General features: G+C 34.8%; 9 protein-coding genes across 9 annotated transcripts; 1 reads left to right on the top strand and 8 right to left on the bottom strand.

Annotated features, from left to right (window-relative positions):
* Positions 1-22: 22 nt before the first annotated feature.
* On the bottom strand, positions 23-1,818 carry HYPBUDRAFT_152369 (alpha-keto acid decarboxylase family protein). The gene has a single exon (XM_020220981.1). The coding sequence runs from the start codon at positions 1,756-1,758 to the stop codon at positions 43-45; it is 1,716 nt and encodes a 571-aa protein (XP_020076481.1). The 5' UTR covers positions 1,759-1,818; the 3' UTR covers positions 23-42.
* A 353-nt stretch (positions 1,819-2,171) lies between these two features.
* ALG8 (dolichyl-P-Glc:Glc1Man(9)GlcNAc(2)-PP-dolichol alpha-1,3-glucosyltransferase) lies at positions 2,172-3,857 on the bottom strand (the record flags this gene model as incomplete). The annotated part of the gene is made up of 1 exon (XM_020222184.1): positions 2,172-3,857. The coding sequence occupies one exon, from the start codon at positions 3,855-3,857 to the stop codon at positions 2,172-2,174; it is 1,686 nt and encodes a 561-aa protein (XP_020076480.1).
* Positions 3,858-3,968: 111 nt separating this feature from the next.
* Positions 3,969-5,891, bottom strand: HYPBUDRAFT_152368 (putative ferric-chelate reductase). The gene has a single exon (XM_020220980.1). The coding sequence runs from the start codon at positions 5,843-5,845 to the stop codon at positions 4,043-4,045; it is 1,803 nt and encodes a 600-aa protein (XP_020076479.1). The 5' UTR covers positions 5,846-5,891; the 3' UTR covers positions 3,969-4,042.
* A 200-nt stretch (positions 5,892-6,091) lies between these two features.
* HYPBUDRAFT_161010 (fluoride transporter) lies at positions 6,092-7,267 on the bottom strand (the record flags this gene model as incomplete). Its single annotated transcript, XM_020222513.1, has 2 exons — positions 6,092-7,188; positions 7,239-7,267. 2 exons carry the CDS (start codon positions 7,265-7,267, stop codon positions 6,207-6,209), a joined length of 1,011 nt encoding a protein of 336 aa, XP_020076478.1. The 3' UTR covers positions 6,092-6,206.
* Positions 7,268-7,493: 226 nt separating this feature from the next.
* HYPBUDRAFT_136557 (NAD(P)-binding protein) lies at positions 7,494-8,646 on the bottom strand (the record flags this gene model as incomplete). Its single annotated transcript, XM_020219608.1, has 1 exon — positions 7,494-8,646. Exon 1 carries the CDS (start codon positions 8,556-8,558, stop codon positions 7,494-7,496), a length of 1,065 nt encoding a protein of 354 aa, XP_020076477.1. The 5' UTR covers positions 8,559-8,646.
* Positions 8,647-8,791: 145 nt separating this feature from the next.
* On the bottom strand, positions 8,792-11,231 carry HYPBUDRAFT_152367 (ferric reductase family protein). Its single transcript, XM_020220979.1, has one exon. The coding sequence runs from the start codon at positions 11,208-11,210 to the stop codon at positions 8,940-8,942; it is 2,271 nt and encodes a 756-aa protein (XP_020076476.1). The 5' UTR covers positions 11,211-11,231; the 3' UTR covers positions 8,792-8,939.
* A 3,459-nt stretch (positions 11,232-14,690) lies between these two features.
* Positions 14,691-16,076, top strand: HYPBUDRAFT_156218 (MFS general substrate transporter; the record flags this gene model as incomplete). Its single annotated transcript, XM_020222183.1, has 3 exons — positions 14,691-14,716; positions 14,774-15,915; positions 15,946-16,076. The coding sequence occupies 3 exons, from the start codon at positions 14,691-14,693 to the stop codon at positions 16,074-16,076; spliced, it is 1,299 nt and encodes a 432-aa protein (XP_020076475.1).
* A 443-nt stretch (positions 16,077-16,519) lies between these two features.
* HYPBUDRAFT_152365 (cation-translocating P-type ATPase) lies at positions 16,520-20,153 on the bottom strand. Its single transcript, XM_020220978.1, has one exon. The coding sequence runs from the start codon at positions 19,822-19,824 to the stop codon at positions 16,591-16,593; it is 3,234 nt and encodes a 1,077-aa protein (XP_020076474.1). The 5' UTR covers positions 19,825-20,153; the 3' UTR covers positions 16,520-16,590.
* Positions 20,154-21,266: 1,113 nt separating this feature from the next.
* HYPBUDRAFT_152364 (uncharacterized protein) lies at positions 21,267-21,832 on the bottom strand. Its single transcript, XM_020220977.1, has one exon. It carries the CDS (start codon positions 21,754-21,756, stop codon positions 21,448-21,450), a length of 309 nt encoding a protein of 102 aa, XP_020076473.1. The 5' UTR covers positions 21,757-21,832; the 3' UTR covers positions 21,267-21,447.
* Between the last annotated feature and the right edge of the window lie 1,731 nt (positions 21,833-23,563).

The following is a 23,563-nucleotide window of genomic DNA, read 5'->3' as shown; positions in this document are numbered from 1 at the left end:
TATATTCACTTTTATCAATGTTAATTATATGAGCTATGTAGCTTAGTTTTGAGCATTGGCCTTTTCGGACAACTTAGCTTGTTCAATCAAGTTAATTGGAGCATCCATTTCTTCAAGATTAATTTCAATCAATCTAAATTTATCACTTTTAGCAAATTTAGCATCATTGAATAAATTTTCCAAATCCTTAACTTTATGAACGCTATGAGTTTCGGCATTCTTTGGATTGAAAGATTCAATGAATTTAGCGTGATCCCATGGTTGAATTTGATTATAATGAGCTTTTGGACCGTGAATTAATTTTTCAATGGTGAAACCTTTATTGTTCAAGACAAAAATATAAGGTTTGTTTTCTGCTCTAATCATGGCAGAAAGTTCTTGAGCAGTTAATTGTAAAGAACCATCACCAACAAACAAGATTGTTCTCTTTTCTGGGTTTAATTCTTCAGCAGCAGCAACGGCACCATAAGTGGCCCCGACCGAATAACCAATAGAACCCCATAAAACTTGAGAAATACCAAAAACATTTTCTGGGAAACGAGTTTGAATGATACCGAAAGAAGAGGTACCGGTTTCAGTAATGACGGTATCACCAGGTTTTAACCATTTACTCAATCTAGTCCACAACCATTGTTGAGAAATCTTAGATTCAGGATCTTGTTTAACTTCTGGGAAAGGATCTTTAGTGATTGAAGATGGTTTGAAATGAGAAATTGATTGTTTCAAATTAGGAGATTCAAGAATTTTATTCAAAACTTCCTTCATTCTAACATTTGGATAATTAGCATTTCTAATTTTAGTATAATCCGAATGGAATTCAACGACATTGCTTTGTAATGAATAAGAGAATGAACCAGTATTGAAATCAGAAAGTAGAGCACCCAACGATAAAACTAAATCTGAGCTTTCCACCGCAGATTTGACTTCAGGGTATGATAAAGAACCGACATAAATCCCAGTGAATCTTTCATGGCTTTCATCTATATTAGTGGACCCTTTAGCTAAAGGAGTTACTGCAAACTTGAAATTAGTAGTATCAATAAGTCTTCTAGCTTCCTTGGTCGAGTCGTGTCTTCCGCAACAGGCATCGATTAAAATGACTGGGTCTTTTGCCTTTGAAATCAACTCCAAAACTCGTTCAACAACTTCATTTTGGGCGTCTTCGTCATTCTTTGGTAAAGACAAGTCAAGAGGAGTTTTCAATCTGTCGGCAGGAACCTCGACCGAGACCATATTGGAAGGGAATCCAAGATAGACTGGTCTTTGGTTGATGTAGGCTTCTCTAATTGCACGATCGATTTCATCGGGAGCATTATGAGCATCTTTAAGAACAATTGTAGTTTGAGTGATATTTGAAGTCATTCTTTCAAAAACAGTGAAATCCCCATTACCCAAGGTATGATGTAATAACAATTGTTTTTGTTGAGAATCGATTGAAGGAATACCAACAACCGAAAGAACACCAACGTGTTCAGCATAAGAACCAGCAAGACCATTAAAAGCCGATAATTCTCCAACACCAAAGGTGGTAACAAGACAGGATAAACTATGTTTAACTCTGGAATAACCATCAGCAGCGTATGCAGCATTCAATTCATTAACATTACCGGCCCATTTCAAATTTTCAACTTCATAAATCTTATCCAATAAAGTTAAGTTGAAATCTCCTGGAACACCGAAAATGGTATTAATATCGAGAGGTTTTTGAACCAATCTTTCAAATAAGTATCTACCTAAAGTAATCGTTTCTTGTGGCATTGTGGTTTGCAATTGACACTGAAAATAAAATAAGAATCTTCTAATATAACCGGATTCCCAAGTATTTATATAATTTTAACCCAGGTACGGATCTCGATGCCTGACGGATTGCTCAAGTTATCCCTGAGCAACTAATTTTTCAGTTCTCCGAAGTGCGTTTTGCAATAAAAAAAATCCGGTCAGAATTTACTTGCTGCAACTAAAAATCGGCATTGCAGTTTGTGTTTTGGGCACAACAATAATCCGAAGTGGCATACAAACGTCAAACCAACTGATGGTCCTCTTATTGTTTGGACCACATGATGGTGGAATTACAGTATGGTCCGGATATGGTGGGACTACACAAAGTATATTTTTTTTGTTAACCGAAGTATATATATTTTTATTAGGCAAATTTTTGCTTAGTTATTTCACTAGTTATTATCTATTTCATCATCCCATATGGATTCATCCATAAAGTATAACCAATTAAACCCATTCCAACTACTAATTATACCAATCCCGCAGTACACACTGATGAGCATTAATTTTAAGAATTCTAATTTTTGAAGTACCTCGAATTTGTGTTCGAACAAGTCAATTAAACTAACCAAGGTAACCATTGGGATCAAACCCAAAATGTAACCGTTGATGAATCTATCTAGGATTATTTCACCGTCACCAACAAAGTTTTTGAAAGGTAAAACCACTTTTCTAAAATTAAAGTAATATATAATGTACCATAAAGTAGTATAAACAACTTTAATTAACCATTCCCCAGAAGTAAAGATTAATGGGAATAATGAAACATAGGCACAACTCACTAATAAGTTAAAAGGAGCCAATAATTTTTTATCTCGACTTACTAAGAATGTAATTGGGAAAATAACAATTAAGATGGCCTTTTCATGAACATGCCATCCAAATAAAAATGAAGCATATCCACATAGGGTCAATGCACCCATGAATCTTCTAAAATTTGGTTGTAAAAATAAGGGAATTAATGCCATTATTTGATAAAATAATGTTAAAACAAATGTTAATTTAGGGCTAATGGTTGGTAAAATTAAAAATTCAATATCTCCAACTATCCCTCTAGTTGAAGAACGAATTAAATCTTCATTTTGTAACAATTCACTATCAAATTTAAAAATTTTCTGTAATGGTAATTGACTCAAGGTCACTTTTTTATAAATTTGAATTAATAATCTATCTAAAAATGAATAAATGGCCCATATATTTGGTGCCCAATATGCATGGGTTAATCCTCTACTAAATGGGAATAATCTTTCAATAACATTTGGTAATACTTTGTAAAATGGCGCAAATGCCACGGTGAAAATTATTAAAACAATTGATCCTAACTTGATTAGATTCCCCCATCTGACCAATCCAATGGAATTACTGATAAAATTTTTGGACTTATCAATCTTTAATTGTAAGCAATAAGCACGAAGTAAAAAAATGAATACTGCTGGTGCTAAGTATAAATAAATATGTTTGAAACAAAGTAGTATTGCAAACCAGGCACCACACCATAAATATTTTTCTAATCTTGCACAGTTTATCATCAAGATCAATATCCCATACATCATTCCATTATATTGGAAATGAATATGGTCAATTAAAAGTAATCCGGGGGATAATACAAGACTTGATGCAACAACATACGCTCTTCTTGCCGCTGAATGACTCTTACTAGTGTTGATATACCATTGTAATGATCCAAATAACACGATCTCACTGACAATTACCGTCATTCGTTGAAAATAAATCGTGGGTATTCCATAATTTCCCTTTTCAACAATATCCAAACAACCATCATTTCTGACAATTGGTGGAATAAAATAAGACAAAAACAACTCGAAATAAGCAAAGAAAGGTGGATAATCTAATGTCCACTGAGATGTTTTTTCAAGATACCATTGCGATATAGGTAAATTTCTGGTGATTGCAAGCCAATTCCTATGAACATCAAAGTCCGTCGAGTGATATCCAATAGATAATAGTAGTTTTAGGGCAAGCGTAACCACCCATATGTTGACCAAAGAATACTTCCCATGATTTTCAAGCTCAGGAGTCTTTACTGACCCTTGCTTTGTCTTCTTTGTCGAACTCATCTGAATAATCGGTCTTTGCCTGGGTTAATTCCTTCCTTCCTTTGCAGTTCGTTTCGATTCGAAGTGCATTATATTGAGATCTGTCAATCTTTGAGATCAAACAGAACATCCGTACATTTCATCATACTACATCAAGAGTCAATAATTAATCTTCTATTTTACAGAAATACATATGGGATATCTAATTACCAGCCAAAGGACTCGGTGTGTAAGTAAACTTCTTCCACGTATTCATTGCGCAAGTCGCTATTGAATATTTTTGTTTGAAAAGAAGATGCAAATTGACTAACCGTTGATTTCATCGATCCACTTCCAGAAGAAACAATCATGTTTCTTCGTTTCAAAGTCGGATAGAGTTTTCTCATGATGATTTTGACATCAGGTTTGAAATAGTGGACGTTGATATTGGAGAAATCAGAGATTTCACTGCTGATTTCCATTGATTTTTCCAATTGGTCATCGGAAAGATTGTTTTTTGCATCGACGGTGGTTTTTTCAACATTTGACCCATGAGTAACGTAAATGTCTACCTTAACATAATCCTTTGCTATGTCAGTACACCTTTTCAACTGGTCTTTGATCCAGTTGATATTTGAAGCGTCCCGTACTATCCATACGAAATCAATCTGAGAAGTAACGATTCCGTCATTGATACGTTCGGCTAAAGTTTGAAGAAAGGGAAGAGTGGCACTGACACCACTACCAGTAGCTAACAACATGACTTTGTCGAATGATTCAATGTTACGGGCTGTTCCGCCATATGGACCATCGATATAAACTTTTTTTGAAGTGGCAGTGTATTGATCTAATTCTTGGTATAATTGGCTGGTCAATCCTTTCCTAGGTACAATAATAAACCTTAAATGTTCATCATTTTCAATAGAGCAAATCGAAAATGGATGGTTATCCAACATTCTTGTTCCGATAAATCTAAGATAACAATGTTGGCCCGGTTTCCATTTAAGTCCTTTAATATTTTCAATGGTGATTTGGTAAGAGTTGTGGTCTAATTTTTGTAAGTCCCCTTTTCTGGATCTTAAAAATAATGAATTTGGTTTGAAAGTGGTTTTAACCAACATTCTATAAATCAACTGGGTTGCCCAAAAGGCTAATGCCCCCCACATATAATCTTGCATATCCAAGGACTTGTTGATATGCCAAATCAAAGTACCGAAATAAGCAATCCCACAAAGCCAATGCAAATGTAAGAAGGCTTCATAGCAGCGATCTCTAACCCATTTTTTTGATGCCATACAAAGCCAGGCTAATAGGACTAAAGGAGGGATACCACTCATATAATAAGTGCTGTCATTATAAGCGGCTTTCAAAGCAGCAGTCCCACCCTCTTGCAAAGGCTGATATATGAATGGAATGGTATGAATGATGGAAAGAATGAAAGCAGCCACTCCAACGTATTGGTGGGTTGAATTCAATTTTTCATAGCTTATACCGGTCAAAAGACTAATCATGTTTGATTTCCCCGATAAAACATAAATGAACGGAGTTAAAGCAGTGGCCATAATTCCTGCCCTTACTGCTAAAGGTGGTGATCCGAATCCACTACAACCTCTGTACCAATAATGAGGAACCAAGCAATAACAAAATAAATAAAGAGAAGAAACAACCATAAATAACGATGACCCCACCGATGGTGGGAGAGAAGTGAAATAACTCACTTTAGCAGGGACCTGTTGATAGGCAATATAACGAGAATACGATATCAACGTGTAAAACAACGAACCCAAGAAACCAGTTCCTTTAGAGTTTTGATTCTTTAATGTTCTTCTATCGATACACAAAAAACATAAGTGTTTAACAAACGCAATGAATATTATAACCACTCCGAAGTAAACCGTATACTTTCCATAAACCGGTTGATAAGTCCATGGAACTTCAGCTTGGGATTGCATCTTCGCATGAGAATACTTTGACAGCATTTCATCTGCAAGGCAGTCCATGCCTTCAAAAGTCACTTCTCTTTTGAACATCTTTGTTTGAATATCAAATCTGCGTCATATCCAAAAGAGAAGATTGGTTCTCCTTATATAACTACAGCCAATGTCCTTGAGCAAATTATTAATACCAACTCGTAGCTCATTAATAAATGAGAAGATGCTGCGCAAATATTGTGTCCCTTTTAGGAAAACTAACGAAATGAGACGGTTAAAATCGCTAAATTGACAGCTTTTCGCAATTGAACGGTCTAGGTGTAATCTTACATTACAATATTTGCTCCGAAAGTTTATTTAATTGATGAAATTAAGAAGGAAGAATATCAAAGTGATAAGATTAAGGTGTATTATCAAAGTGATAAGATTAAGAAAGAAGTGAAGGAAAAAAATGAAGACACTAAGTGCACACAGGATCCATTAAGCCTATTGTCCAATTATAAGAGCCTAAAAGTAATATCATGATGACGTACGCAAGTACCGAGGAGACAAATCCGTAGACATAGCTGTGAAGAGTTCCTAAGAAGAACAATTCGGAGACGAATGTGCTCACTGTGGTGAGAGCACCGCAGAAGCCATCGTCCAATCCTGCCAAAACGTGACATCCAATCAATTTGGTGACAATTGGATGGGAACTTGTAGAAATGCTTTTGCCTCGAGACAACAAGGTGAACACAGCTAGTAGTAGGGTCCCCAATATGTTAGCAGTGAATGTCCCTAGAGGAAATTTTTTGAATTTACCATTCAAATATTTCGATAAGTAAAAACGAAGTAATGCCCCCCAGGGAGCAAAGAAAATGGCAAAAGTCCAGGATCTCCAGGACTTTTCGGTTCCAATCAACACTATGGCAATGATATAAGCAACTATTCCTAAGATTGATGTTCCGAGTTCCAAAAACTTATATAATCGGATTGGAATACTAAAGATATCCAAGGCTTCACAAAGATGCTTTCCCATAAGAAACCCGCTGCAAGAAAGCCCCAATTGGGCAATTAGAACCGCAATGCATTCCATGATTCCATAAGCACTATTAGGATATATGTATGATGAGCTGGGTAAAGTATTGGCAGACTTATTGAAAGCTTCTAAGAATACAGATGAGAAAGAGGAACAAGTACCACAAAATCCAGTAGCAATACCAGCGTATATAGGTATCTGAGCCTTAGTGCTGTAATATTTATCATCAAGAGAGGTTCGCCAAATCCTTGAGCTGTGAACGAGAAATCCCATAACAAGACAAGCAGTGAAGTTAGCCCAAATAAGACCTCCAAGATAACTTCCGCTATACGTGGTTAAAACAGTCAACCCTTTACGGGCAAGCACTCCCCATATAGATCCGTTGATAATGTTCAATACGGTCGCAACATCCAAATGAAAGTAACTGATTCTGACAGCCGTATCCTCGTATTCTTGTTCTTCTTTCTCACTAACATTTTCAGGAAGCTCGGACGTGGAGTCATGTTCATGCTCGGCCCTTATAGAGAGCTCTTCGTCTCTCCGGCTGGCTTCATCCATGTGGAATAGTAGGGGGTTTGATTGTTAAAGTTGAAGATATGTCAAATTTATTTTGTTTGTTTGTTCGCTTTATTTGCAAAATTACCTTTTTAAACTGCACTTATCAAGACTGACATATCCCTACAGTGACTCATACGACATGGGCTATATATTGCATACTTAAGCTATAAACTAACCACTCTTGACTACGTGATCGACATCGGGGCCAATTGAGCCCCAAAAGCTATTAGGGTCGGAATATTTTGGCTTCCAGCCAATAGCATAAGCATTATCGGCTCTGGATCTGGCATTGGTTCCCCATAAATAAGGACCGAAATCAAAAGAGGTATACTTGACAACGTCTTCGGGATCAGCATGACTGACTTCGTCGGATTCAATCAAGTTTCTCTCTTTTAGCTCTTGGGCAACAACCTTGGATACTTCGGCCCAGGTATGCTCAATGGCACTTGCTCTGGTGGTAACACTGCCTTCGTCTTTCAATGTATAAGCACCAAAGTAGTATCCTTTCTTACCAGTTGGTAAAGACTTGTCACCGGTGGTCAATTTGGATAGAAGGAGATAATACAAATCACCCAAATCCTTGATGTGTACATGACTCCAAATATAATTGCCATTATAAACACTGAAAGCTTTACCTCTTTTCAAGCAAGCATTTATCAACATAGGGATTTGAATAGAGGTAATCTTATCATAACCATCACTCAATCCAAAGATGGTAGATGGCGAAATGATCACCGTCTTGACTTTTGGATTATGTTCTTCTATATCCAAAACCAATTTATCAACTGGTCTATGGGGCTGTTTTTCTGGTAATTTGTTAATCTCGTCAATATCCTTAACATCGGAATAGATCTTCGTAGTGGCATTCTTATCTGCCGAAAGGTCATCCCCAATGACTGAGGTACCCGAGGTGTGAATCAAAATCGTTGGTCTATCAATCTTGATCAAGGTATCGTGTAAAACTTGGGCATGAGGGACATTGTCAACGTCTGCGGTGTTAATAATAACATCATTTTTCAAAATTTGTTCTTTGAATAATTCAGTATCATCAAGAGTTCCAATTACAGTTGAAACCTGATGATTGGTTGCTTTAAGAAGCTTTTCGGATTTGGCTTCATTACGAACTAAAGCCGTGATGTTGAATTTTCTCCCTTCTTTATTGTTCAACAATTGATACAAGGCTTCACCGCCAATGTACCCGGTGGCACCAGTGATAAATACGTTTTCAAATGACATTATTGAATTGTCATGATAATAGTATTAAAAAGAATAGTTAGCTATATTTATACTCTCCCACATCTTAAGTATTCTTTCGGTTTTCGCGACTTCCCAAAGCTGAAAGCAACCTTTTAATAAAAATCTCGCAATGTCCGTTTGTTTTGCAAACTTTAACCTTATTGGTGATTATTGAAACTTACTGGCAGTATAACAGCAATTGGATAAACGAGTGTAAAACGAAATAGAGTAAGCTTATATTATTATCTAGTTGAATCGATTAGAAAAGAGAATTGAAAAGTATAACGAAATTATAAGAGTGAAAATAAAATCTGAAAATCAAGCAAGGTTTAAACGCCCATAAATAAGAAGAAAAGAAACTATAGACAAGAGTGTATTGTATTAAGCCCAGACTTGTAATTGTTCAAAGAAGTCTAATCTTTTGCCATCCGGATTATCCAAATTTTGAACAACACTGTATCGCAAATCATCAACCATTACTGGGTGTCCACATGTTACGAAAGCAACTGATCCATTGGATTCTTCAACTTCTTGTTTAACAAGTTCTTCCATATCTGGACGACCTTCCTTGAATTGAATATGTGATAATTCTGCTTTGATTTGGTTGACAACTCTAATTTGTAAATCAGCTTGATCTTCGCTTTCGTCATCACTAGAACCAAAATGTTTCTTTTCTTCATTGTATTTAATATCAGTAGTCTTGAATTCTAATCCTAATTCTTTTCTTTCTTCATCTTTGATTTCATTAATCTCCGCATCAGATGATCTTGGTTCATTAGTGATAATTGGAAGTCTATAGTTGAATTCTTCAATACAATTGAATAAATTTGGCTTTGTAACGTAGATGGTGGTTTCAATTTTGGTATCTTTTAAAGCGATTAGCTCTTCATAAAACCAGTATAAAGATTTATATTCTCTAACAATCCAAGTAAGTTTAAGATGTTGCTTTGAATTTTCACGAGAACGACGTGCTAAATCAACAACTTCAGAATAAATACCTGGAATACCGTTACCACCAGCAACAAAGTTAGCAGTGTCATAACTTTTAGCTGGTGTGGCTTCACCGTATGGACCTTCTAATGCAACTCTGATTTTGGTGGTTTTACCTGGATGGGTAGATAAGTATTGATATAAACCATGAGTTACACCACCTTTGACTTTACAATAAAGAACGATATTGTCACCTCTAACTTTAGAATCAGTGAAAGTGAAAGGATGAGATTGCCAAAAACAAGATGGTCTTAAGAAATGAATGAAAGCATGACCTCCAGGGACTGATTTCCAATATTTTGGTTTTGGAACTATAACTTTCAAAGTTTCATCAGCTAATAGGATAACTTCAGATTTAGGAAATCCAAACCAAAATAATCTACCAACTCTAACGGCACGATCAAAACACCAAACTGCAACAACTGAATAAACAATCCAAACGTAACCTAACTCTTCAACGTGAATCCAAGCACCACCAATAAATAAAGCAGCCATAATTATATGAACTAATAAAAAAATTTCATACCATGCTCTTCTTAAAAAAAGCATACCTTGAACCATGATAATACCACCAGCAACCGTGGCGATAGTACCCCATACGAGAAATGTTTCTTTCATTTCAGCAGCATAGTAGCCACGTAATAAATAAAGATGAGTGAAACAAGAAGCATGAACCACTACTAACAAGAATATAACTCTTGCAACCCATCTATGATAGCAAATAAATGTGGCGAAATCCCATCTAGTCAACCATTGTAGGAAATTATTACGACCAGCGAATAAAATTAATAAAGGCATGTTCAAAGTAGCTGTAATACCAGTTCTATCAGCGATATAACGAGCTATGGCTTGACCTTTGGTTGCAAAAACTGGATCATTCTCAATATATTTAATGTTTGCACCAGAAACCGCAATAGTTAAAGCAAGAAAACCAAAAAGGATCAAAGACTCTAATCTTGAAGGAACTAAGAAATCAAAAACTTTGAAGAATACTTGTTCTTGAGTCTTTTTTCTTCTGATAAAAGCTGGTAAACTAATGTATTTTCTATAGGTATTTGATATTGGGCCAGTAAATTTACCAACAATTTTGGGGAATAAAACTTTCGACCAATTTGCAATAATAGCCAACACAAACACAAGAGCAAAATACTCGGTTAAGGCAAGACCGTAGTATAAAGAGTTATCATAATTACCCAAGAATTGATCATAAGCTCTAAAGTACAAAGCGGTTGTTGAATCATTCAATTTGATTGGAACATTAACTGGCACCGAAATATTATAATTTTCAATTTCGCTTGGAAGTTTAGCATATTTAGTATAATTTTGCAAAGAATCTTTATAATCTTGAACAGTACAAGAAAGATTATAAGTAGCACCCATTTTATTAATATCATCAACAACATCCTTAGTTATTTGATTTTTTACGTTAAGACAACCGGCAAAAGTAGCTCTTGCATTATCGTTTTGACAAATACAAGCGTAGGTAGCATAATAGTCCGTTGATGGTTCACAGAAAATACCAACTGAGCTTATATATAAATTACAAGCATAAATAGCAGATTTGGAAGAACCATACTTCTCGTATGGAGCTCCCTTTTTAGCATGAACTAAAGGATTTCCAAAAATGCAAAGAAATAATAAAATCCAACGAAATCCAATCATCTTGTGCTTGATGAAGAAAAGACAAGCACCATGAACAATCAGGAGAATACTCTCTGGTTATATACAATGTCTTTTTTTTAAAGTATTTCGCTGATACAAAGCAAGACAGGGGAAGAAAGTTTAAATTAGTTCCAATTAAGTAAACTAACATGCTGCATGAATAAGGTGAATGAATTACGATTAGGTAGCTGAAGGGGGTAAGACAAAAGGCAGATTTGAATCAAAAGGGCCAGGCGTAAAAATGATTTCGAAAAGGCAAAACAAAGAAATAGGAAAGATTCGTCTAAAAGTAAAAGAAATACTACTTGAAATGTAACATTGGCTAACAGTTAGAACTCAAACCCAACTAGAACTTGGATAACGGTTATGATTTTAGCTAATTTCTTCTCAAAGCCGTTCAAACTTCAGTCAATTTTGACAAAAAAAGCTACAGCACCTCACTTGCTAATGACTCGATCAGCAACCGGAGCCAATGATTATTGTTTGTTTTCGTAATCTTACTATTGTTCAAACTTTGGTTAATTTTTCGATACAAAGGCATTGACTGATTTTATCAGATTAATCAATTTTGCGGCATAATTTTTTTGTCTTTGTAACTGCTGATTTTTTTGATAAAAATTTTTCAACATTACGAGGCCTTTCTGACAGCCAGTTCCCACATCAGAATGCCATGTCTGTCATTACCTTGACACATCATACATATCTTGGCATCAGGGGATGGTTTATGTGGGAGTGGGGGCTGTTTAGTTCGAATTTGGAGGACTAGATTACTCAAATTGAAAGATTATGTCTAATCTCATAACCAAGTCTGGCATAATACCACAAGCTAATTACACCTATAGCCAATGGAAGTGAATACAAATCTTGTTGGGCTTCTTTTTCGACGGTAAATAACGGTGTAGCTTGGTTAATTTGTTTGTAGTTGCGGTTACGAATCTTCGTAGTTCCACCTTTTCCAGTTGGATTTACTTTGATTTGAAATTACACAATACGCTTACATTGTTGATCTTGTTGCTACTTCACCTTTATTTGTCTTTACATCTGACAAATTCCAATGTCCGAACCGAGGTGCCGACTCAAATGCCTTTTACCCTCTCTCATTATATGATGATGAGGTCCTATTCCTCTTCCTAAAGTCGCTCGGATAAAGGGTTATCAGATTAATCTAGGGCCTGCCATTCCATTTTTTATTATTTGACTAAAACCGGGCGAGGCAGAAAGAATTGACATATAGCCAATCACGTCAAAGTTTGACAGTATACGTCAAGTGAAAATTTTTTTGCGCATACTTTAGACCTTATGCTGGCCGTTCGAACTGGCACCAGTCTAAAAAATATGTATGAAACGGAGAGAAGTACATGGTTTAAGCCAATTATCGTTGAACGCATTTGATTTCATCCGGTAGAAGAATCGCCTATTTCAATTCCCATAGGCCGTCCACCATGGGGTTCACTAATTAAATTTCGGTGATTGGCTAAATACAGAATGGGCCCTTGATCGTTTGATATGTCACCCTGATCACTAAGTTTACGAATTATCGGTATTGTCAAAGTTTGTAGAACGGTTGAGATGGTCCAATCGTCTTAGCTTAATGATTCTTACTACGCATCAATGAGTATCGCTAGTCTTATTGGCTCTTAACTTCCTCTAAACAGCTACTATACATTAGGGTAATTGGTAAGTGCAGGTTATATTCTGCCCTTTTACAGTTTATTGGTTAGTACTTAAGGTTTTGGCACCTGGCTCATCAATGAAGGATTGGTTTAGTTGATAACAAATCATTGAAAGAATTAGAATAAGCAACGGCTTATACTGATGCTTATAAAATCACCTATTGGAACCAATTAAATTAAGCCACCTACTAAGTAAAAGACTAAATAATCCTGGATACTAAATGATTATTAGTCAGTAAATCAAAGGTACGAAATCTCCAGATTGAACTCTAGGTAAAGCAAAGTGCTCAGTGGACAGTGTGAAGGTCACTTCTTGTTACTCATTTTCACAGATACTTATTTCCACTGATACTTATTTCTACCGATACTTATTTTCACTGATACTTACTGGTGCTTGCCGATAGTCACTACTTGCTGATCAAATCAATAATCAATGCATCTATATACGTAGCAGTAGCATCTAAGCAAGATCCAGTATAATTGTATTGAGAATGTATCAATAGTGGGAGTTTAAGTTATGTTATTGTCACACAAATATTGAATTATCAGTATTAATGTTTGTAACATGTTACAGTATCAATCAAAAGTATTGACTCTTTCATCCATATACATAATCAAGCATCAACTTGCTAAGCTATAATCAAGCATCGAATGGGTGAACATAATCAAAATTAAAGATAGATACTCAAGTATATAAATCTTCACTCATCAAACCCTACCAAGACCTATCAACTAAAAAATATTTCAATTCAAATACCTAATCATCCTCCTACTTCATCTTCCTCTCATCATGACCACGGGGGTTTTACTTTCTTATCAGTTCACTGCCTCTCCTCCCCCTCTTCTTTGTAGGACCCCGGTGTTGCCCTTTTTCTTAGGTAGTCCTCTTAAACAAAACTCACCGTTTGTCCTTCAATAATAACAATTCATCAACTCAATGGAATTTTTACTTGTCCTAAGCTTGGCTTGCTTGTCGTCATTTTATAACAACGGAATAACAGTACAAACATAAAAAAAAAAAAATGGCTGTGCGAATGAAAAATTTCAACCTTTAGCTATTTTTTTAGTAAACTTCTATTATCTTACGTTGACTTGAGTTTTTCTATTTTTACGTTTGTGAGCATCTGTCTTGATGAGCCATTGTTTGGTAGATTCAATCAGGGTATTGCGATGAAGGGTGGGGATATTCTCCATTAGATTCTCCCCCGGATCTTTTATTCCTGTATACTCCATCAAGGGAAAAAGTCCGGGAGTATCATTTTGTTTGCAGCATTTTTTTTTGGCCTCACAAGATGAAACCAGATTGAATAATTGAAGATAAGATTAGATTGGAATATCGATTATCCCTTCTGCTTGTATCTCTAGGTAAGGTTTGCCGGCTGCAGAAAACGTTGGCTAAAGCTGCCCGCGCCTGGGCCTGTGATTTCTGTATTGATTGAAGATAAGCAGGAATTCATTATTGCAAATTTTAGTCTTGGCTGCACAATTTGATGGATTTTTATGTGCCTCCATGTTGGTTTGACGTTTTATTAGTACTATGATTAAACAAAACACCACAACAATTCCATAACAAAAAAGAAAAAAAAAATCACAAACCCAGCCTAGACTGGTCTTTTTCTATTCTTATTCTAACAAGGGATGTAGTTGCCTTCGTTTGAAACACATCAATGGTTAGCCGGGGGCAATCTAAGCCTGTAATGAAGGATTGAGATAGTATAAGATTCTCTTAATATCCAATAATCTAGCGAATTGGTGAATTTGTCTTTTTTCAGCTTTTATTTTCACTTACATCTAAGAATAATATCAAATGTTCTCTAAGCAAGATAAGTATCTGTACGAAAATGGAGATTCTGAATCACAGGAATCCCAAAAGACTTTCTGTGAAATCAGAGATGTTGATATTGATTGTGGATATGCTTGGGTGATTTGTTTCGCTGCAGTGTTGATATATTTTAATTCCTGGGGGTTGAATAGTGGGTTTGCAGTATACTTTAATGAATATGAAAATTCTCATAATTATTTCAAAGATGCGAAGGATGGAGACTTTAGTTGGGTTGGTGGTTTAAGTTTTGGTATTGGATTAATCTTAACTCCATTGATTAATTATATTCAATGTAAATGGGGCACTAGTTTCACCATTTTTGTTGGTGCCTTACTTCAATTTTTAGCCAGTCTATTAGCTAGTTTTTCAAATAAAATTTGGCAACTTTATTTAACTCAAGGTGTTTTACAAGGTTTTGGTCTTTCATTTGTTTCAATTCCTGCTTTCACCATTATTCCTCAATTTTTCATTAAGCATAAATTTTTTGCTTCCGGTCTTGCTTCTGGTGGTGCTGGATTAGGAGGAGTTTTCTATAATCTTTCAATGCAACTGATAACAGAAAGTAAAGGAGTTGAATGGGCTTTACGATCTCAAGCAATTATTTCTTTTGTTCTTTTGATGATTGCAGTTCTTTTAATTAGAGGTAGAACCGTTAACGATAAACCAACTTTAAAGTTAATTGATATCGAACTCATAAAATGTCCTGAATTCTATCTATTAACTTTTTTTTCAATCACTTGTATGCTTGGTTATGTGATTGTTTTATTCAAGTTAGCCCATTATGCAACTTCAATGGGGTTCTCAAAAAGACAAGCAACATTGGTGTCTGCAGTTGCTCAGATTGGGAATATTTTTGGAAGACCTTTAGTTGGATACCTTGGTGATAAGTTTGGTTCTATAACAACAAATTGTGTAGTGTACTTGATTGCTGGAATATTAGCTTTAGCCATGTGGATTCCAGCTCAAAACTATGCAACTGTTATTGTATTTGCTATATTAGAAGGTCTGATTATGGGTTGTATCTTTGGCTTTATGGGTGTTAAAAATAGACTTATTTATTGGATTCCAATTGGTGCCGCTTCTCTATTCTCTCCCATCATCAGTGATTTACTAACCGATGTCACTAAATCAGATAACTATACCTATTGCTCTGTCTTTACCGGTTGTTGTTTTCTTGCTTGTAGTTTTGCCTTATTCCTTTTACGAGGATGTGTCAATCAAGCTTTAACCAATGACTCAGTTAAAGTTGAGGATATAGAAAAAGGTGTCTTTAAGGATTCAGAAAAAGGTGAAGCTTTAAATCAAAAACACCCAAATCCTATCATCAACTATATCCTTCAATGTTTTTCAGTCAAGGAAATCAAAGTATGATTTCCTTTCTTTAATTTGGGTTGGTTCTTGTTCCTGGGTAATTAGTTCACTTCAGTTCTTCAAATTATTGTTAATCCATTAATATGATCTTTTGCGTCTTTCTTTTATAACTCTCTCACGACATTCTTATGCAGCCTAATGAATAGCGATACGTACACTAATACCATGTAAGCAAAACCAAAGAATATAATTTACAAGGTTTATTGAATCTTTTTAGTGGGGTTTTCAAAAGTATTTAAATTATTGATAGTTTGAAAGCAAATTCCATTTGAATGCGAAAAAAAAAAGCCTTACAATAAATCCTCAATCAGATACTCCAATATATTTAGAACAATCATGGTGCTATGTCTAGTGACTATAGCCCGGACCCATGACCTTGCTGAAAGATTAAACGTGTTAAGCATTGGAAACGCTTTATTCTATTTTGAAAAGAAGCACGATACTTCAAAAAAAAATTGTATCTTTTAAAATATATACTAAATAAATAACTACTTATACACGATATGGTACTAGATTACCATGAAAGTTTGGCAACAAATGATTGAGGGTGTTTTCTAACATACATCTTTCTCAATTCGTCGTATAAGAAGACGATGCAGCCAAACCCCACTGCTATGAAGTAATACTCAACTGGAACCTGGCCGGTACTCAAATTTTTTTGAATTGCAGGTATGTAGTTTATGATGAAAGTGATACCTAAAGCAGCGGGTATTGCCATAAACATATAATGGTTTTTGAACGGATTTTGTTGGAAAATACTCAAGTATCTCGTTCTTATAGAAAGTAAGTTGAAGAATTGCATTATAACCAAGTTGACGAAGTAGATTGATGAAGACATGGAACTGATATCTTCAAAGTTTGGCAAGTTATCTGTGGCACCGTAAGATAATGTAAGTTTACTGAATGGGATACCATGTCTTTGAAAGTTTAAAAATGCAACCAACATTGATGTGAATGTATAGAATGTCCCCACAATAAAGTAAGAATGCAAGATCAATCTATAATCAACCAACCTTTCCTTTGATAAAATACGAGGTTTTTTAAATAGCAAGTTCTTTTCACTGGGTTCAAAGGCTAATGTTATAGCACCTAAACAATCAGTAAGACAACAAATGATAATCATGTTGAAAGATGATAAAACTTGAGGTAACCCAAATATAACATTAAGAAGAATTGGCCATAATTCAGAATAGGTACCAGCTGGTAAAAGATAAGCCAAAGTCTTCTTCAAATTTTCAAAGACTAATCTACCAAATTTTAAAGCTTCAACAATTGCATGAACTGACTCTAAAAGAACTAAATCACTGGCTTCTTTAGCAATATCACATCCATCTTTTAATGAAATACCAACATCAGCTGCTCTCAAAGATGGTGCATCGTTAATACCATCACCAATCATACCTACTATATGTTTTCTTTTTTGGAATTGGTTAACAATCATTAATTTCTGCTCTGGGGTAGTTCTAGCAAAAATTATTTCTTTATAATTGGTGAGTTGATCCCATTGATTATCATTCAAAAAATTCATATCATGACCGGATATAGCAATAGCACGGTCGATCTCGTTTTCAAGATTAGGCAATTCTTTTGCTTTTTGATCGACATAATATTGTTTATCTAAATCTCCAATATTGTCAACACCTTCGTTATCAGAGACAATTCCACACAGTTTACCGATAGAAACAGCAGTCAATTCAAAATCACCAGTAATCATGACAATTTTTATACCAGCTGATTTCAAACTCTCAGTAGTATCCCTAATCCCATCTCTTGGAGGATCACATAAACCAATCATACCAACAAAAATTAACTCAGGACTTTGTTCATTCATCATATCAGTAATAATTTCAGTTGACTTCAAGCTATCAGTCAATATTTGCTCGCTGAAAGTTTCCTTTGGAATCACTTTAGCAGCCAAAAGAATAACCCTTCTACCATTTTTGGCCCAGTTGGTTTGAACTGATGAAATATTCTGTTTATATTCATCACTCAAAGGCTCGAGTATACCAGCCTCGGTTGTTAAAGAACATTTATTCAATAAGATATCTGGAGCACCTTTAATAGCCATTAAATAATGATCACTTGGGTCACCATTCAATCCAATCAGTTCCCAACCAGTTTGGGATGTAGCTTCTAACAATTTCACCATGAACTTATTCTTAGAATTAAATGACAATTCACTTCTCTTGAACCATTTAGCAGATAACTCATTCTTTAAGGAAAAGCCTTCCGAAAACTTGAAAGTAGCTTGATCAGTTGCATTACCTGAAAGGTTTGAACCAGAGGTTGAATCATTACACAAACCAGCAACTGTGTATAGAGTATCCAAACCTTCATCGAACTTCTCTTCGGAAAGTTCAGATTCCTTTTTATTGCAATAAACATTGGTAACAAACATTTGATTTTTTGTTAAAGTACCAGTTTTATCAGAGCATAAAACACTAACTGATCCTAAAGTTTCAACAACCGAAAGTGATTTACATAAGATTTTATTCTTACGCATAGCACCAGCTGTGATAATAAGACAAGTTGTTAAAGCAATAGGTAACCCTTCTGGCATAAAAGCAACTGCAACTGAAACAATGTCAACAATCAAGGTAGGTACGTTAATCCAGTTAGGATAATCTTTTCTTAACCAAGCAGCCCAAAGAATAATAACTAAAACCACCAAAGAAATAATGATAATTACAGTTAAAATAACAAATCTGAGGATTTCAATTTGAACTGGTGTCAATCCTTTCTTTGGTTTGGAAGACATTTTAGCAATTTGACCAAACACTGTTGCATCACCAATGGAAACCACAATACCAAGACCATTTCCACTCACACAAGAAGTACCTTGCATTGCAATACAATTACTTTCGAGATAATTGGAGCTGTATAATGAATCAGGGTTTGAATGAGTAAAACAAGGTTTAGATTCACCGGTTAAAACAGATTTATCCAACATTAAATCATTAGAATTTTGGAAAATTCTAATATCAGCAGGAACTTTATCACCAGATTGAATTGAAATCAAATCACCAGGAACCAAGCCTTTAGCAGGAATAATTATTGATTGACCATCTCTAATAACATGAGAGTCGAGTGGAATCATATCATAGATAGAATCCATAACTTTTGAACTTGAAAAATCTTGCCAAAAGTTGAAAAGAGCTTGGGAAAGAAAGACAACCAATAGAACAATACCAAGAATCAAATTAGCAACAGCTGGAGGACTTCCTAGAGGCTTCCAAGAAACTATACACAATATACCACCGGCAAATAACAAAATACCAAATCCACCAAAAAAATAAATGAAAAGTTTCTTGAGTAAATTTGAAGGAGGTTTTGATTGAACATTTTCACCATACTTTTTAGCATGTTCGTTTGCAATTGAAGTAGTTAAACCATTGGCAGCATCAGAAGACAATGTTGCAACGATTTGATCGATTGGTTCGACATTCCAAGTATAGTCTACCAAAGGAGGTTCTGAGTTATCGTGCTTTCTTGACTGGGAGTAATCAATTTGAGAATTAGCATCGATTTGATGTGACACTGTCTTATAAACACCAGGCAATACATTATCTGGAGCTATCTTCTCTTTGATTTGGAAAATAGACGAACGTCTATTAAGAGGAGGTTTATTAGAACGTTTTCTTGAAGGATCTTCAATATCAAACTGGATCCTTTCTTGTGCTTCCCCAACGGTAGTTTCTTCGTCTTCCTCCAAACGTTTTTTCGAAAAATCTGAGTTTACTGAAGCCATTTTCTTCTTGATTTACTATTGTCTTTCTTTGTTGAATTTGTTCAATACAACTTTTTAAACAATTATATTAACCTAAGCGTCACTTCACTTTATATATCTACACCGAATTCCTTCATACGGCTTCAGAAAGCACGTTCAATTAATTACGCTGGTGAATTGAACTACATAACCCTTTAATGGCCCTTTGGTCCATAACTCAAAGTTTATTTCGCCGTTCAAGTAACTTCTTACATTCGCAAAAAGAATAAACTAAATGAGAGAATTGATTTCAATGTCCCAGTTTAGATATTCCTCTTGACCTTGAGCTATTTTCATCTGACGAATGAGATAAATCCCTCTAATGAAAGCCTAGAGGTTGTGAATAAAAGTTGAGGGATTTTGTCTTTGGTGAAATGTTTTGATTTCTTTGAGGGTTTTTTCCACCATTAAACTGAGTACCTCGCTGTTTTTTTTTATTTTGTTTTTTGCAGTAATTTCGCAGTCTTTTTCATTTTGGGTAAAATGTTGTAGTGCTTTTGGCTATTGAATCAGAGACAATCAGTGGCATTTGGTGAATTAAGATGACTACGGGGCTTAGTGAAGTCTTTTGTGAGTGCTAAATAGTTAATGTTAGTTGAGGCTTCAATTTTCAGGAGTTGGTGAGGTTGTGATTTGATTTTTTCGAAGGTTAATTAGCTTGGTTTATGGTCACAGGCAGAATAAGCCTGTAAATATCAATGACAAGGTTCTCTGGCTTCATTTTTTCTTATCGGATATATTGAATGTTACCAGGTAGTATTTAATGATTAAATCGGTAATTCTTTCTTTTTTGAGCTCTACATGAGCACATTATACAGTTGATTCGATAATTAGAAGTATAGTTCTATGACAATAAGTGCAGTGAACCTGCAAGGCAGGCTTGTCAAGAAAAGATTTAAAGATACAAAGTAATGTTTCAAATATATCAAAATTACTAATTATCTGGTAGTTTATGTTGTAAAATGGATGCAACCTTTCACTATAATTTGCTTATATTGGAAACAACGAATCAAAAAGCGATCTACACTTGTCCCAAGAATACTTGAATATTGATCAATAAGAAACTCGTATTCAGCTTTCTTGATTGACCAATACAAACGCTTCTTACTATGTTTTTTTTATTTCTTATACATTCATCGTAAAATCCACACACTGTAGTGATTTGTCACAGTTCATGGTTGCCCCTTATTAAGGCCAAATAGGTATTCATACATTCAATGATGCTTAAGCTGTTTGTTTATCTACTTATAGAGTGTATTGAAGGATGCAGAAAAGTTGATTGTTTTTTGCAATTTTGTAAGTTTTGAAGAAATTTGTCAAAAAACTGGGCATAAATCAACAAAGTTGAATTACTGTCTTTAGCTGAATCCCAAAAAAACCACATTCTCTAACTTTTAACAAGGGCAACCAGACTTGAATTGTATGGCACCAGTAAGTTATTTACAATATTTTTATGTTAAGAATGTCTATTTTGTCATAGATAGAAATATAATAAATTATAACCTTGTAATTCTTATTGTCGTTAGCTAAATGCCTCTTATCAGCTTTGTAAGCTTCCAATCCTCTACCCGTTACCGTCTTAATTACCGCTGTCCTGGTATGACCTCAAAAAGCTGTTCCAGTGGAATGATACCTAAGACCTGCAAGTATTGTAGCAACAAAAAACGCTAAGACCAGGGTAGCACATTGGTACGTTTTAACCCAGTCACAGATACTCATATCATTGTATTCTTGAAGAGTTGTACGAAGCGAAGCAAACCCTATTACTATGCCTCCCACATTAATTGGAACCCTCTCTTGAATAGCTATCTCGTCCGAAATAATTGCATATAGTAAAAAAAATATGGGATGAATGTTTAAACCCGCCAATGATGCTAGCGTCACTATAATACTTAATTTTCTAATGGATAGCATTCTATGATAATATCAATGACATCAAGTTGAATGCTTGGATATATGAGAGTAGATCAAGTATATTTAAACATAAGAGTTATTCTCTTCGTAAACATCTTCAGAACCTTAATGGAAACTCAAAAATAAACGAACAAATGTTAAACTTTTTTGAATAATGACACAATCTAACTAAATATACGGAGGTTTTTGCCCTAACTAAATATAGTATTAAGTACGCGTAGAATATATATTGTTAGTGAGAAAGTCAGTTTCCTTTTGGCTTTAATACTAAGTGACAATTTCCTATTGGTTATGTATGTTACTTCGCTAGTTACTTTATAGTTTTGAATAATTAACAATATTCGATAAAAGATTATATTAAAGATAAATTTGTCTTTCTTTTACTATGTATTTTGATAGACAGATAACCTCGGTTTTGTTAGAAGGAAAGCTTCACCTGCAAAGGCAATGATATACAACCATCAGACAATTGATATATTTATAATATATGTCGTTAGAAAAGATGGGAGAGTATAAGCATGGACGATTAATGTAACAAAGGAGGTAATGGATTGAGAGCAATCAGATAATCCATAAGACATTTATAATAAATTATAAATAAATACCCGATTTAGGCGTGCTGCCCACTAATCATGTAATCTTTCGAGCTGCTTCCCAAAGTACTACGTCTATTTCGTGTCTTATCGTTTTTGAATTTGCTAAGCATATACTTTGCCGATTTGAATCATTTAACAAAAAGCTTCACCACAACCGCAAAGACTTCAGTTGTTACTACTTACTAAGTAAAAAGGATAATCTGAATTTCAAAGTTAAATTCGACTTCTTGAGTCTCAACCTTGGACGTATCATATCCTATTTACATTATACGTATACTGGTAATTTCGTTACCCAAACTGTTTTCTTAAGCAATACTACAAAATACCCAAAATCACTTACAGACTAATATCAAGACAACCAATTTAGAATGATTTTTAAGTAAAAGCAAAAATGTTCTATTAAACAATGAGGTATCAAAATCCCAGAGTCTCTAACTCGACATATTTATAAATTTTTTCTTATTTACAATTCGCCAAAACAAATCTCACCCCTGCTATTTAACAGAGTAGTGACTGATTCTAATTAATACTTAAGGAATGAAACACTCTCGAGAAGATAAGAGCTCATGGTGCCAAATCATGCCATCCGAATCCTGTTTTTTCGTTATGATTGTTGCAAAAAATGAGACCTCGCATCTGTGATGCAAAAAAAAAAAAGAAAAATACAACAACCTAGTGGTTCAAATATTTAGCACAACGCTGTAAAGGACAAGCTCTAATTGATGTAGATAATGGTACTCATTGTATCAATTAGAGGGTCTCATTTTAAAACCTAGAATAAGCATTTTTGATAACCGAACAACGAAACTTATTAATCATACTTACGAGCTTCTAATTTAGTTATATCGTATTGTAAGGCACATCATGCAAACTAACNGAAAAGTTTCTCTTTTTTGATACGCTTGAAATAATTTAGCTCCTCTCATGTCATTGAGATATTTTTATCTATCAAATTCAAAATGAGGAGTAGTAATTTAGTTGGTGTTAGCTTGTCAACGACTGGGTGTAATTAGGCGTTCTTTCAATGGTGTCTTCTTCATTTTCTCTTCTTTTGAATTCATATTCTTCAGGAAATCTTTTCAGAACAGTCGGTCTTCCAACCTATATAAACTGTTCAAGAGAAAGTTTTTTAAAGGAATGTGGAATTAATCATTATTGAAGGGGTCCAAGTAGGAATGATTATTAAACTATTTTAGATGAGATTCATTTGA

This window comes from Hyphopichia burtonii (genome assembly GCF_001661395.1).
Source record: "Hyphopichia burtonii NRRL Y-1933 unplaced genomic scaffold HYPBUscaffold_3, whole genome shotgun sequence".
Taxonomy (NCBI): Eukaryota; Fungi; Ascomycota; class Pichiomycetes; order Serinales; family Debaryomycetaceae; genus Hyphopichia; species Hyphopichia burtonii.
Note: the sequence above shows the minus strand (reverse complement) of the source record. Positions and strands in the feature narration are given on the sequence as shown.

What these genes read in the sequence shown, in the direction of transcription:
- HYPBUDRAFT_152369 (XM_020220981.1), bottom strand. Translation starts at nt 1,758, where the DNA reads ATGCCACAAGAAACGATTACTTTAGGTAGATACTTATTTGAAAGATTG.
- HYPBUDRAFT_152368 (XM_020220980.1), bottom strand. Translation starts at nt 5,845, where the DNA reads ATGTTCAAAAGAGAAGTGACTTTTGAAGGCATGGACTGCCTTGCAGAT.
- HYPBUDRAFT_152367 (XM_020220979.1), bottom strand. Translation starts at nt 11,210, where the DNA reads ATGATTGGATTTCGTTGGATTTTATTATTTCTTTGCATTTTTGGAAAT.
- HYPBUDRAFT_152365 (XM_020220978.1), bottom strand. Translation starts at nt 19,824, where the DNA reads ATGGCTTCAGTAAACTCAGATTTTTCGAAAAAACGTTTGGAGGAAGAC.
- HYPBUDRAFT_152364 (XM_020220977.1), bottom strand. Translation starts at nt 21,756, where the DNA reads ATGCTATCCATTAGAAAATTAAGTATTATAGTGACGCTAGCATCATTG.